Consider the following 16705-nt stretch of genomic DNA (forward strand, 5'->3'; position numbering starts at 1 on the left):
TATATATATATATAACGGGAATTCTAAAATTTGCGAAGGTCAGAAATAATTAATGAAAATTAATTGAATAAAAGATAAATAGTTAAATTTGTTTAATGCAAACTTGTTTATTTCTTGATTAAAAACTTCATTTGCGTTTTGCTTCAAAAATATAAAAAATGGAAATAGCAGTCGACATGTTTCGATGATTTGAAATATAAAACGTAAAGTTGTCACCGAAAACTGGAAAAATAATGGTGAGAAACAAAACTAGGAAAACCACCACATTAGCCAAGAGAAAAAAAAAGATGAAAAACAGAACGATAAAAACCACAGTAGCCGAAGGAGGCAAAACCGGGTAAAATGCATTTCTACATGCTATGGAGAGGCCGTGAGAAACTAATGTCGTTAACAAGAGAATCCGCATTCATATGAATAAAACAAGATTTCAGGGTGTCAAGATGATTAGATGTGACTGGGGTAGAAATAATTTTGGCATTGTTGAAATTGAACTAATGCTCAAATTCCAACAATGTACAGCTATTGTTTATTTTTCAAATTCTTGATAACGGACACATCAATCTGTTTAACAGACTTATTTAATTTGAGATTTTTAATTGATTTGTGTTGATCCTTTTAATATAGCGTACAATCAAAAAGAAAAAATAACAGAAAATTTCAGTCTCAGAACCTTAGTTCCAGTTTTTATATCGTAAACCATAGCTAATTTGCTAAAATTTTAAAATGTTTTTCTATTTCTAAGAAATTCTTAAATAAAACAATAAAACGAACAATTCTTTCGCTAGTTAAAAGTCTCCTCAAATAAAAAAACACTTCTCTTCTCAATTGATTCGTTCAGAAATTTGTTAGCGCAAGAGCACCAAAAATCATTCACACTCGAATTTTAATATCATTTAGGAAATATTTAATTGATATTTTCAAGTGAAATGTTTTTTAAACTTCATTTAGATTCAATAAATCTCTATAATGTATTTTAAGTGTAAAATCCGATGTAATTAAGTGTAAATTAAATGTAAAATTGACTCAGATGATCAATATTATTTCAATGCTTAACGTAATTAAGTCTTTAAAAAATTGAAAATTTCAAAAAAGCTTATCCATTTTGAATTTTTGCAAAACAAGCTTAACTCAAGATCAATTTCATTAAAAGCTTCAAAATTTCTGAATATAGGAAAATTTTAGCTATTTCGTTAATAGGACAAATCACATATTAGGCCTAGGTCACTCCATACAGTCCGTAATCCGATCTTATATTCAGTTCTCAATTATTATCCTCTTTTGAGAATAAGAAAGGAATATGCAAAGGAATTTCCAACTACTCATTAGCTGAACGATGAAAGCATTCTTGAAATCTTGGGGATAAATTCAATACCTTGCAGGGCAACCTTGATTTCCAAAAACCTTTTATAATTTGTATCTTGAATTTTAAGAAATGGAGTTACAGTTGTTTTTTCTTATGCTTCTTGCTTCTCAGACGAAACCGGATACAAATTCCCGAAAGGAAACTAAAAGGTTTTCTGTTTTGCCTTGTGTATTTGACCCTTTATTTCTATGAAAAAGTCATATTAAGACGGATAAAATTCATTTTCGGGAATTATTTTTCAAATTATTAGTCCCTTTATTCTCAGAATTTTCTAACAATTCAGAATTTTCTAGTATTTTAAATGTATTTTCAGGATAAAGTTGATTTTGAGAAGATCTCTTTACGCCAACTCACATTACAGGAAATGCTTGTTATTGAATTCTTTGAAATTTCTAATGTAGAGTTTGCATTATGTTCCCTGATATTTCAAACTAAAAGCTAAGGTCTAAGTTTGAATTTATTTTTAACAAGCCCTGAGCAAAATTCTAAGTATTCTTACTTAGGTAAATTCTATATAAATTGGACAAAATTCTAAGTATTCTTACTGAAGTAAAAATACTTAGAATCTCTAAAAAGTAGTCCTTAGTTATAGTATATCTAATACTTAGAATCCGTAACCTTTCTTTAAGCCATTAGTGCGCCATTAGTTTCTAGTAAAGGTAAATTAAAGAATTTTTGGAATTGAAATTCATATGAAAATAGTAACTGATATTAGAAAAGAAAAACTCATTTAGTTTATAAAAAATTAATTTAAATTGTAATGCCATTTTTTTGGTGGTAAGTATATTTACCACGACCTATTAGGAACTTATCGACTTTTATTTTTCTTTACTTATAAAATGAATTTTATAAATGCTACAAACTTCAGAAGGAATTATGCATTTTGTAAATTTATACATTTTCTTACACTAAAAAATAGTTGCCAATTTTATTCAAACGCACTTCAAGAAAGTTGAAGTTTTTAACAAATGGAAACCTAAATTAAAAGTGTTAGAAAAGTTAACATGGACTTTAAAAATTGGTTGTAAGTATACTTACCACGACTTTAGAAAGGGTTAAAAAAATCGATATTAAACAATGTATTTAGTTCCATTTTATTGTTGTTGTTTTTTTTTCTTTTTTTAAGATTTTATTTCAAAACACAAAAACACTGGTAATCTCAATATTGATCAGGAAAAACATTTAGTTTGAAATTTATTGTTGTTAAATATTTTATAAAATGGTAAACATTTAACTACCAAAGCTTTTATAAATTTTATTAATTTTGCCAGCATTTTAAAAGCTTCACCACGAAATTGTCGTTGCATATGAACTTTTAAATCATTTATATGCAGCGTCGGGGAAAATAAATTTATGTGAATAAAGAAATAATGCATTAAAACATAAACTTAGCTACCACTAGAATAAATTTTCTCAAAAATCATAGGAAGTTGGCAGTCTTTTATACCTGCTGCGGGGATATTCAAGTGCGTTTTTGTGTCTGATTTCGTAGCTTAAAATATCACCCGTACTATTTAATTGGAATATTTGAGGTTACCCCTGATGTTAAGTCCTAGAGCATGAAGATCCAATTATTAGACTAAAAGTTACTTTGTATAGTCCATTTTTTTTTTATAATTATTTATTTCGCGCTCTGTACATTGCGCCTTATGACCTATTTAGACGTGTTCATATTGCCAGATTTGATGGGGGGGGGGGAAAGCCAATAAAGAAAATTTTTATGTAAAAGCCCTTCACTATTCGAAAAATAGAAAAGCCACAACAACGATAGCTCAAATTTGTGAAATCAAATTTTAAAGTGATTGCGATTAAGAGTTACTACCCAGGTCAATTCTACGCTCATATAAACCATGAAATACTTTCTTTATAAATACGAAGAATGAAAACAGTCAAAAGAATTAAAATATTAATCATCCTTTACAAAAGTGTATCAGATTAAAATATTTAAAAAATATATAAATAAAAAAACTTTTCAAAAAAGTAACTACTGAAGTCAAGTTTGTGTTCTTTGTTGTTCTGTAATTTTAAAAAATAGCATCAAAATAACTTTTTTTTAATTGTTAACCATATGTATTTCAAACTAGTTTTGTTTGGAACTGCAAAAACTCATCTGACCAAAAAATAAATGTTGGATTTAAGTTTAAAAATATATATATTAAAAATATGTATAAACTGTTAACATCCTAAAATACAACTGAGGAAAATTTAGTTGCTGGTAATAACTAAAAATGTATTAAGTTTTAAATTTAACAACAAATCTTGAACTTACCAAAAACAAAAACACAGAATAATCAGTTGTTTGAAAACGCTTTCAACTTTCTGAACTTTTTAAAGAAATAAATTATTTCATAAAAATTTTTCCCCAACTTACCGACAAAACAAATTTCAAGTGACTTGTTGTTTAGATTTATATATTAAAAAAATGTTTGAGCGCTTTGTTTATACTAAGATGTTGTTTACTTGTTTAAAAATAAAATCCATGACAAAATTTACCAGAGAAAAATGAAAGCTCAGAAGTCGTTTGAATAGGCATTAAAAAGCGACAGATTTGATAAAGTATTTTGTGCTGCAGGGCTTTGCAGAATGTTTGCATAAAATTCTTCGAATCGGCCTGTTTACTATTATTCATTTTTTACATAAAACTTTCCTGCGGTGCTTTTAATGTGTATATTTTGTTGATTTTCTTTAAAACAAGAATTGCAATAAATTTACTTTAAGCTAACGATAACAGTATTTCAAAAAAATTTCAAGCTGTTAGAGTATTTTCGCGAATTATTTAAAGAAAAATTTATATTTTGCTTGGTTTTTTTGTTTAGAATCTAATCTTTATCGTCATTTGGTGCGTGCGATTGGTGATTTTAATAATCTTACTACATTTTTTTTTAAATTTTCCGTTTTATGGTCAAACGTAAAGTTTCAGGTTGAAATGGAAAAAGATACGGTTTAAGATTTTTTTTCCTTTCTTAGAGAATATTTTATATTTTTAGGACATTTCTTTTCAGGCTTTTCGCTATTTTAAAACAAACTGAATTAGATAAAGACTTCGGTTGATTTTAGAAATTTATGATAATTTTCCGTCAGACGTAAAGGTTTCTGGTTATGTTTAATGGTTAAAAAAAAAAATTTTTCCTTCTTTTAGAGAACACTTCATATTTTTAGGACATTTGTTTTCACGTTTTTTGCTATTTAAAACAAATTAAAATGAATAATTCGGTTGATTTTTGGAATTTAGAATTATTTTCTGGTTTATTTTCAAACGTAAAGGTTTCATACTATGTTTGTCTGTTTAAGAAATAATTTTTTTTCTTTCTTAGGGAATATTTTACATTTTTAGAACATTTCTTTTCACGTTTCTTTTCTTCTCCAATTTTGAAACAAATTTAAAAAGATAAACAATTCGGTTAATTTTGGAAATTTACGATAATTTTAAATAGTTTAACTGTTTTAAAAAGTCATATTAAATAGCACTAACAGTAAAAATTTTTAATGTTCCATTTTTATTTAGCGCAATTTAGATAATTTTAAGAAATTTTGTTTGGCAAATGTAATAAAATATTATATCATAGTATATTATGCAAAAATTTGTATCATATACCTGCATGAAAACCTTCATACTTAATCATACCCACTTAGATTAAAATTTTAAAACTATGACCATCATATTGAGTAACTTCAAAACTGAAATATTACACTTTAAAAGCTGTGGTGTGATATTTCTCGGAATTTGGTGTTAAATTACCCAAACAATGTGTAAAGGTACACTTTTTTTTCCAAGTGCATTTTCCTTCATATGTGCATTATATAATATAATATTTTTATAATTAAATATTATATTAAGATAATAGTCAAAATTTTAATTTTTTATCGTTTAGATTAGCCATTTGAACCAACCTCTAATAATAGTTTTGTGCCACTATCTAAATCAGGGGTTTCCAACTTACATGAGGCCAGGGGCCGCAATTAAAAACACCAGTCAAATGGCGGGCCACAACTTTATCAAAATTTTATATACGACTCTTTTATGTTTGAAGGAACATTAAATATTACTGTCAGATTTTTATCAAGCTGTAGAAAACTAAAGTATTGAATAAAAAGTCAAAATACGAAGTAGATTTTTACCTGAGATATAAATTTATTTTGCACCGTTGCACAGTGGGCCAGCATCCAAGGTTAATTAGTATTTCGATAAAATTTGTTTCAAAATTTGGGGGTTTTTATTTAGGGTTCTCATGTGCAGGTAAATTGAATTCATAGTTGAAATTTTGAAATACACTAAAAATACCAAAAAAAACAAGATGGCGGCTGAAATATNTTTCGTAATTTTATATTATAAATGAAAAGCAAATTATATTTCCGAAGTAATATTACAAAATAACGCGAAAACATGAAAAAAAACATAATTTTTGTTTTTCGATATATTTAGTCCACCTTTGCAATATGGGCAAAATGGGGCAGGTTTTTTCGAAAGAAGAAACATCAAAGAAGACAACAAAAAAAAGTCTAGCTAATTACCTCGTGGAACTCTTTGGGGATAAGTTTCGAAAGTGATTCAAACATTGTAAAATGTCCAATGATAAGATATAAACTATAAGTTTGTCAAGAGTATTAACTACTCCAACAAATTGAAAAATGTCACTATAATTTCAGACTAATTACTCTGATAAAAATGTAACAGAAAGGTTAAATTCCTATATATATTTCTTAAACATAAGTTTAAAAGTTACATTTAAAAAAAAATTTAACATATTTTTCATTACATTGTACTCTCGTCGGTCCAAAAAGTAAATTATAATGTTTGGAATGATTATGAATACTTAATTTGGGCGATATTAAAGCTGCCTAAACATATTTTAGTTGAAATTTAATTTCTGACTTTTGGCCAAAGATCATGGCCTTCTGGTCCACTGTGCGTTGTTATGTTAAATTTCACAGAAGGCTTTCTATAACGAAAGAAAAGTATTTTAAACCCGTAGAGATTTTTGACGAAAAATGTCCGCAAACAATAACAACTAAAATATTGTAATTCGCGGACCACAAAAAAAGTTTCGTGGGCCGGACGTGGCCCGCGAGCCGCCAGTTGGTAACCACTGATCTAAATAAGTTCCCAACTTTTTTTTTTTGGAATAACCAACTTCCAACCTTTTTCGTACTAATTTTATTCATAGTTTGTCAAAAACAATATGGAAATCCCTAAAAAAAATACCGATAATTTTATTAGTGCCCCCAAACACGTCTCACTGCCCCACAAGTGGGAGGTAATCGTACATACTGAGAACCTAAGGTCTAAATCAAGAAAACCAAAACATTTTACTTCTAACAGTGGTGATAAATTTTCATCCACATGAGTAATAGGGTCAATCACGTGACATACTTTATCATTGGAGACAGATTCTGTCTCGAGAAGTTTGTCACTGAATTAGACACTCAATGATTCCGAAAGATCTATTTTTATGGTTGTTGAGTTATTTAAGAATAAAGTAGAGATAGGATGTAACAGACTGAGTCATTAATAACACTGCAAGACAAAATCAGTTATCTATTTGTACTGCTTTAAGTGATCTATTTAACAGTTTTAGTGTTACTTTTAACATCCAGAATAAATTGTGCGCCAAAAGCATCAGGGATAACTTCTAAAATATATTATTAAGTATTATGTGTTTTTAATACAATTTTATGTATATAATAATAATTTTTAATATTGTTTCTAAACCAACGCCAACTAATTTTTATCAAATTGTGCACCAAAAATTAACACCTTCACGATCACAATCACAAATACATAATCGCGTCATTCAATATTTACGAAGCAAGTTATCATATGGGCCTTTCTAACTCTAGCTGCCCAAGATCACATGAACGCGATCTCAATACAGAGCTCTCATATTAGTACGTATACGTACTTTATAGTACGTATAATTAATAATACGCAGTTAGTACGTATAATTAATTCGGAGCTTGGGCCTGGGCAAGTACTCTTTTGAAGGGGTTAAACCCTTTTAATTTTTTGTTTTATTTTATTAAGTGAAATTTTTGTTTGAAGTATTTGTTTTTAAAGTATCGAGTTAGTTTCAAATATTTGTTTCTAAAAAATTGTAATTCCAATAAAAATTAAATTACTGTTTATAAATCACTTTTATAAATTGTTATTGCTTGGGAGCTATCAAATAATTTATTGAAATATTGCACCAAGAAGATATATCTTGTATACCTTTTGATATATAACATCCTACTGTTCGAATGACCTGTATACTAAATTAAATTATTTTGGCAATAATACTTAAAATTTTTAATACACCGAATATAACCACTCAAAAAAGTAAAAAATCTTAAATTTGCATTAAAAAACAAATTCATATTGTAAAGATGATCAACTGAATTTAATAAAGGACCACATTCTAAATAAAATATAATATGTATTTAATATAATATGCATTAGTATAATATGTGCCGACCGGCCTGTGTAGGGGGCAGGGAACTGTCCTTGCATCAGAAAGGTCCTGGGTTCGAATACCGGGCAAGGCATGAATGTTTCTTTCTCTCTCTGTGTGTTCTATGTCCTTTCTCCTTTATGTGTGAATGTGATCCGCCCTATAAACGGGTTGTGGTTGTGTGAATGGCGTGGCAGAAGTCGAATTCCTGGCCATAGATGGCGCCACTTAAAAACAGGAACAATCGCACCCCCACTGCATACGACAAAAAAATATATATATAATATGAATGCTTTTTTCAAAAGAAAAAAAGAAAAAAAACAATTTAGATTCAAACTTTGAAAAAAAGTCAGAAATGAGTATTTAAAATATTTTAGGAGTTCTTCATGCTAATATTTTTCTTCAGTTTTCCAGCAAAAAAAAAAATTTTGAAAAATAAGCCATTTTATCCTTTTTCTTACTTTTACTTATCCTGTCCATGCTTTCCGGAACATTAAGGCCTTCGTATCTCTCCATCTTTTCCTGTCCTTAGCAACCGACCTAGTCAATTTCCGTCCGGAAATTCCTACGACTATTAACTCATTTAACCTCATACGTTGTTTTAGAGTAAGTTTGGGCCATCCTCTTGTTCTTTTTTCCTTCTGGGGCCCATGTGAGAGCAACCGATGTAATTTTTTCTCCAGGCATTAAGTACATAACCCAGTCAGTTACATCTCCGTTTAAGTCTTCTATTGTCTTTATTTTTACATTTTTAAAAAGATTTTCGCTCGTTATCAGAGCATTTTAATTCTGAAAATGTAATGTCAGAATGAATTTAAATCAAGATTGTAATTTACATTAAATTATTTTATTTCATAGGGCGCGGGTTGCACTGCCTTAGTCGTTGCGGTCATCGCCCGGAAACTCGAGCTGACTAGAGCAGAGAAGCACGTTCACAACTTCATGATGGACACTCAGTTAACCAAGAGGGTGAGTTCAATTTTCAAATATCTTTAAAGATATTTATGAATATCTTTAGAGATATTTATGAATATCTTTAGATATATTTATGAATATCTTTAGAGATATTTATGAATATCTTTAGAAATATTTATGCAGTGTAAAATCTTTCAGCGTACTCGAGAAACACAGAATAAAGGTTAATATTAATTATCAATATTGTAATCATAATTAATAATAATTGTAATTATTTTGTTAATAATTACTGTAATTATTGTTCATCTCTGAAGAATCTATGCAGGAAAAACTGTAATGACCGCCTTAAATGAAAATTTTAGAATCCTTAAATTTGGAGGGGGGAAGTAACAATCAAGCAGGGCTTAAAACAAAACGCCTCATTTGCAATGTAGTCAATACAGTAACCCAAAACAATGCAAAGGTCATCTGAAAAGCAAGTTCCCCATTGTCCATAAAAAGAAAGAAAACATAATTTCCTGGAAAGATTTAGTTGATTATTTATGACTCAGTTGCAATATAGTCAATACAGTAACCCAAAACAATGCAAGGATCATCTGAAAAGCAAGTTCCCCATTGTCCATAAAAAGAAAGAAAACATAATTTCCTGGAAAGATTTAGTTGATTATTTATGTCTCAGTTGCAATATAGTCAATACAGTAACCCAAAATAATACAATGATCATCTGAAAAGCAATTTTCCCATTGCTCATAAAAAGAAAGAAAACATAATTTCCTGGAAAGATTTAGTTGATTATATATGACTCATTTGCGATATAGTCAATACAATAACCCTAAACAATGCAAGGATCATCTGAAAAGCGAGTTTCCCATAGTCCATGAAAAAAAAGAAAACATCATTTCCTGGAAAGATTTAGTTGATTATATATAACTCATTTTCAAAATAGTCAATACAATGACCCAAAACATGCAAGGACCATCTGAAAAGCAATTTTCCCGTTTTCCATAAAAAGAAAGAAAGCATAATTTCAAGGAAAGATTTAGTTGATTATATATGACTCAGTTGCAATATAATCAATACAATGACCCAAAACAATGCGAGGATCATCTACAAAAGCAATTTTCCCATTGTCCATAAAAAGAAAGAACAATAATTTCCTGGAAAGATATAGTGAATTACATTCAGAAATATTTCAACTTCTTCTAAATCTGAGGAAGCTGAAATACGCATGAATAGGCATATTTCCCGCATGGGATTTATATTTGACTCCCCATCGCGCGAGAGGGAAAATACACCATATAAAATTTTTGTTCAAATTAGCAGATTATTTTCCTGCTGTTTAAGAAATCTAATTAATAACACTGGAGAAAAGAAAATTTCCTTTGCATGAGACTTTTTAACGGATCTGGGATATTTTCATGTCACTAATTTCAAATTCAAATTTAGCATCGGTTTCTCTCACCAAGCTACTGTTTCTTTTAATGGCATTTTTAATCTCTTTTTTGCAGAAATGTACCGTTTTAAAAACGTTATGTGTTGCAGGGGGTCGCATAAATGTTGCGACTAAAGTTCTAGGGAAATTAGGGCACATTATCAGGATTAAAATTGCATATCAATCCATGTCCGGAAAAGTCGTCATAAACCGCAAGGGGCGCTTCTCTAATATGAATTGTTTCTTCATGTGCCTCTGAACAGGTCAAAACATGGAAAGCGCCCCTAACCAACACCCCCTAGAAAAGGGAAGGCCTTAACACGGATGAATTTAGTAGTCCGACATAACGAACATAAACTGCGCAGTGGAAGTGATTAATAAAAATGACATGGCTACGCAGTAGGAGGAAATAGGAAGCTGCGCAGTAGGAGGAAATATTAAAGATGTCATTACGTTTGGACTACTAAAGGATCAAAGTTCTTGTTTATGGTAACCCGTACTGAGGCCTTCTTTCTTCTGGAAGGTATTGCCCTAGCAGCGTACGACGACGCTTCCGGAGGTGGTTTCCTACGCAATTTTTATTCTGATTATGTGCCCTAACTCCCCTTAAAAAGGTCACCTCAAACTTCCGGGTGCAAAAAATGTTTTGAGAAGTGTTATTTTCTTATTTTCACTTTAAAATTGGTTAGTAACATTTTCTCAATAAATTGCTTAATTAATAACTACTTTAATAACATGTCATTATGTATGAGTTAAACATGTATTGGTTTTTCGATGGAAAATAAGATTATTCATTTTAAAGTGTGCTCCATATTTAAAAAGTTTACTTATGTCTATATAAATTTCTACACACACCCTAGAAGTCTTCAATAGGTTTGCAACGTTTACGTTGCAAACCTATGATCTAGAACAGCAGTCGGATTAACTACATTATTCTTGTAGTTTACTACAATTACAACTACTTTGTTACAAATTTAGTTAACTACAACTATTTTTTTTTAATTGTAATGACTACAAACTACTTTGGAGTTAGTAACTGGGAGATGAACTTTACTGGAGAATTTAATTTTTGCCTATGTTTAAAATGGTTTTGAATAAGAAATCGGCTTATACTAAATATAAGGGAACAATTAAGAATTATTTTTTCATGTTTACATAAGCCAGTTTGCTATTCCGAAACATTTTTTGTCAAATTTGTTCATTTAACCTTCAACTTTTTATGTCTTTCTCGACAGCGAATATTTAATTTAACAAACTATCAAATACTTGCAATTGTTTAATGCTTTTATTTCCTGTAAGAAATTAAGAACATCGAAAATACTCTCCCTTCCTTTGAAATAACATCAATGCTTCACGAGTCAGTGTTCGCATGTGAAAATGTGACAGAAGTGATTAATTATCTAGTTTTCGTTGTTGTTAATTTATATAATAGTTATACTCTATTTAAAATACGTGATTTCTATTAACACTCAGTCATAAGGTCATTTTCATTGTATCCATTGACGAAACCTCGAACTTACATCGAATTTGAAAGATTAGTAGCGTTAGAGCCGTGTTACTATTCTAAACTAGCGTTAAAAGTAGTTGACTGGAATCGCTACAAACTACTGTTTTTTTCTATCACACTACTTTTTTTAAAAAAAAAAATAGCCCGCTACACTACAAACTACGAAAAAAAGTAGTGCACTACACTGCAAACTACGAAAAAAAGTAACGCACTACACTATAAACAACGAAAAAAAGTAGCGCACTACACTATAAACTACGAGAAAAAGTAGCTCACTACACTTCAAACTACGAAAAGAAAATAGCGCACTACACTACAAACTACGAAAAAAAAGTTGCTCACTACACTACAAGCTACGAAAAAAAAGTAGCGCACTACACTACAAACTACGAAAAAAAAGTAGCGCACTACACTACAAACTACGAAGAAAAAGTAGCTACTACAGTAGTTTCACTACTTGTAATGCGCTGCTTTCGACCACTGATCAAGTGCTACAGTTTCTAATACTTTTTACCCAGTAATATATTCTCTCTGTGATTGATTACTTAAAGCAACGTGACTTTATCATTTCTCTTACGTTTTTGAAACCTTAAGTCACCCTACAAGCTTCTTTACTTTGAATGTTAATGCAATGAAAAATATCCATTGATTTTATTCGTTATAAGGCGACAATTTTTCTCTGTTCCTTTTTTTAGTGTCATAAAGAATAGGAACCATTATATTTCAAAATAATAATTTTTTGAAAATCTAAACTATAAGTATCTTTATAAAATTAAGAAAAAATTCTTTGCGATTTCATTAAAAACAACGTTTATAATCACAAATGGATAAATTTTTATTAAAGCCTATACACATTTCGACGAACAATGGTACACCTTTATCAGTAAGATAAATGGTAGGAATGGTAAAAACAAAGATGATTCAATCCGACAGTAACGTAATGCTATAGAGATAAATATACAGTTAAAGGTGAAGTATTAAAATGACAGAAAATTGAAAAATTTATTATTTTGAAATGTTTGACAAATATGTTATAACAGCAAAATCATTAATTTAATGATTTGGTGAGCTTGTTAAATTAGTCACCAAATCATTAAATTACGATTAAAAATTTAATACTAAGCCAATTTAAATGCAATTTTCGACAATAATTATTAGAAAACATAAAATTAAGATGTTGTCATAGGCCATTAATGCACTGGAGGTGCGATTTTTCTTGTTTTTCAGTGGCGCCATCTATGGCCAAGAATCTAACTTCTGCCACCCCCATACGACACATCCGTTTATAGGAAGGACCCATTCATACATTGATCCATTCATCAACAGATCGTAATTTTGAACTGAACTAGAGAACGATTAATACCCAGTCCAGTACTCATAGAGATATACTTTGTTATGGGAACATGGAGGACTTTGTGACAGACTGATTTAACAAGCACCAGTCAACAATTACTACGTCTTCAGCCGGCTGGATTCGAACTCTCGTTTTCTCGAACTTGAATAAAATTAAGATAATTTAAATAAATATAACTACTTGTTCAAAAGCACAAGTAGAAATAGTTTCTAATAGAGAAGCGTTCTGGCGTACGATGACATGGCGGGTTCTTAAGCAATTCTTAAACCTTGAAATGGGTCCCACCACTGCTAGAAATTTGTCGGTCTGGTAGTGAAAATCCTGTATATATTAATCAAATTATCTTGATTTAACTGATACTTTAAAATCTCGAGAGTTTTACCAATTGTTTGCCTTTAATAATTTAGCCGCTTGCGTTAAATTTTAATATTTTAAAGCAAAATGTGATGGACTATATTTTATTCCACAGTTAAAGAATGCTGCCGCCAACGTGTTGAGAGAAACTTGGCTTATATACAAGCACACTAAACTAGTTAAAAGAGTGAATCAATCAAAAGTCAGAGCACATCAAAGGAAGTTCCTTTTAGCCATTTATTGGTGAGTTTTTAATCTAGCATTTATATAAATTTTCTTTGTCTTGTAAAATTACTTCAAATTCACTTACGAAAACAATTTATTGAAACGAAGATTGTGAAATAGTTTGTGAGATATGTGAGATGGCTGCCGGCTGTGATCAGATCAGGGGCATTTAAGTTCATAGTCTAACCACCATAGTCTAACCACCATATACTCTAACTACCATGGCCTAAAAGGATGTACAGAGCCAACTTTTTTTGCGTTTATTAAAGTACAATGAGTCCAAAAAAAAAAACAGACCACCCTGAATAACTTTTGATCTAATGATCGAATCTTTACGTTCTAGGACTCAATCTTATAGGTTTGGAGGGGTGACTTCAAATATGCTAATTAATAATATGCGCGGAGGATATTTTAGGAAACGGAATCAGACACAAAAACGTACTTTATCTGAATAAACATACATTTTTTCAACGGATATAGATTTCTGACCCCTGAAATATAGGTGGTTGCCACAATCTGGGAAACATGGCTACAGTAGTTTGGTCAAAAAAGAGCTCCAAAGTCTTGACCCTAATGTTAATTTTACTTTTTGCGTATTTCGCCATATCTCGGGAAGCGAAATGAAAAAATTTTGGTAAGCTATTATAATACTCTTTTATCCAAAGATAAACAATAAATAACTTTCAGTAAAGATTTTTTTTATTATTTTATTTATTAACGGTCGAAAAATTTTTGAATTTCAAGGTATGGAATTTTTCGCATCTTTTTAAAGAATATAATTTTAAGTGATAAAATACTAGATTTGAACAAAATCGGTCGAATGGTTCCCGAGAAATTGAATTTTAAAAAAAAGTCAAGATACTTAAAATTCGATTTCTCAGAAACTATTCGACCGATTTTGCTCAAATTTTTCATTTTTCTACATAAAATTACATTCTTTAAAATAAAGCAAAAATTGCACATTTCAAAATTTTCTTACCAATCTTAAATAAAAATTTTAAAAAATATTTTAAAAATAAAGAAAAAATTAATAAAAGTTATTTTTGCATGAATTTATCCTTTCATAAAAGAATTTTATAATTGTACGCAAAAAAAATTTTTATTCGCTTGAGAAGTTCTCGAGATATGGTGAAATACGCAAAAATTAAACTTAGCATTAAGGGGTCCAAACTTTGGAGCGCACTCCTGACAAAACTATTGGCACTATATTTCCCAGATTGCAGCTGCCCCCTATATTTTGGGGGTCGGAAATCCAAATCCATGAGGGGGAGGTATGCTTATTGAGAAAAAATACGTTTTTGTGTCTGATTTCATAACTTAAAATATCGTCTGCACTTATTAATCAGCATATTTGAAGTCACCCCCTCGAACCATGAAGATCGTGTCCTAGAACATAAACATCCGATCATTAGATCAAGAGTTATTCAGGGTGGTTCGTTTTTTATTTAGCACTGCACACCCCTAACCTAAGAGGTTTAAAAAGCTTTATATAAATGAAACAGCAAATAGTTCCATAACAAACTGTACCAACAGAAACGAAGGAAAAAAAATTTAAAAAAAACTTCTATTTCAACCAAAGATAATGTTGTAAACATGAACAAAATATGCTGAATTGCTTTATAATTGCATGAAAAATGTGAATTTCGTTATCAAGACTTGGGAAAAATATTCCTCCAGTATCGGGCTTTCAGAATATCGACAAAATTTATCGATCAGTTTACAACCCGATTTAAATATATCTGGTGCTCCGTAATCAACACCCTTAATGTATATTTTTTTGAAATCTTAACACAATGAAGAATACACATTTAGGGATGCAAATTAATATTTAAGTGAAGAAAAGATGCAAATGCTTTCGACAACTGACAAATGACTGGAAGAGACTGGAAACATGAAAAGGTGTTTTATTGCCGCAAGAGAGAATGGATAGTTTAAAAGCGATTATTAGAAACACCTTTAATTTTCATCAGATAATCAAACTGGTTTTCATTCCATAAATGATTCGACAGAGAACGTTTTATTTCTCATTTAAATATTAATTTGAGTTCTCTGATGTGTTGCTGTTTCTACTGCCAATGCCAGCAAGCCTGCTTGGGAAACAACACGAATTTAAGGTAGAGGGTGCGTTTCTTGTTTTTCAGTGGCACCACCTGTGGCTAAGAATACTATTTATAACACACACACGTCACAGCCTGTTTTACAAGGCAGACCCATTCATTCATCCACAGATCGTAATTTTAACCTGAATCAGAGAACTATCTCTATCAGTATCCCTAGAGGTATCGATTTTTTATGAGAACTTGGAGGACTTTGTGACCCTGACAGATTTAAAGTTCACTAGTCACTATTTAATGGACGGGGAATCTTCGTATGACGGGATTCGAAATCCTGTTCTCACGAACACGAGTCCAAAGTCCTACCAACCAGGCTATCCCGACCCTCTCGAATGTGTATATTATGTTAACTTGTTTTTGACAAGAATTCGAAGGATATTTAAGGCAGAGATTGCAAAACATTTTGTATAACGTTGTTCTTTTCCTTTTTAGTCTTAGAAAAGTAAAAATGGACCAGAGAAAACTTATGGACAATGCAAACACCATCACAGACATGGCTAAGGTAATCTTCTTGTTTTTTTTATTTTTTTAGTATTTAAAAAAAAAATTATTTTAGAGAAATAAAGATTAATACTTTTATTTATTTATTTAATTTTTTGTTCATCTGCTTATTTTCTAATTTATTTATTTATTTTATTTATTGTTTTGAATGAAAAAATTATATTCGTACTTTTTTTTTAAGTCATGATGGACCAAAACAGATATAAATACCTTTCATGAGTTACTTGCTTTAAATAATCCATGAAAAATTATCATTATATTACGAAGAATTTATCTTTTTTTATTAAATACGTAATTTGCCGATGTGACACTTCCTGCTTTGTTTTTTTTTTTTTTTTTTTTTTTTTTTTTTTTTTTTCATCCTTTTTTTCTAAACCAGGCATAGTTTATAGCACCATTTGTTTTGCTACATTTAGCATCAACAGCATAGCCGTTCCTTAGCCATTAAATTGCACACTCGTTTATTTCAATTTTTATAAAAATTGACTTTGTTTTTCAACATTTAACCATTA

At 30.1% G+C, this 16705-nt stretch overlaps 1 protein-coding gene across 1 annotated transcript in view; it reads left to right on the forward strand.

Moving 5' to 3' along the window:
• The window catches only part of LOC107450569 (small conductance calcium-activated potassium channel protein 1-like), a 640664-nt gene that overhangs the window by 614243 nt on the left and 9716 nt on the right, over positions 1–16705 (forward strand). The window contains exons 10-12 of the mRNA XM_071188289.1: positions 8650–8760; positions 13469–13596; positions 16125–16194. Of these exons, the coding sequence (XP_071044390.1) occupies positions 8650–8760; positions 13469–13596; positions 16125–16194 (309 nt within the window). The remainder of the gene's footprint in view (positions 1–8649; positions 8761–13468; positions 13597–16124; positions 16195–16705) is intronic.

This window comes from Parasteatoda tepidariorum, chromosome X2 (assembly GCF_043381705.1).
Source record: "Parasteatoda tepidariorum isolate YZ-2023 chromosome X2, CAS_Ptep_4.0, whole genome shotgun sequence".
In the NCBI taxonomy this organism is placed as follows: Eukaryota; Metazoa; Arthropoda; class Arachnida; order Araneae; family Theridiidae; genus Parasteatoda; species Parasteatoda tepidariorum.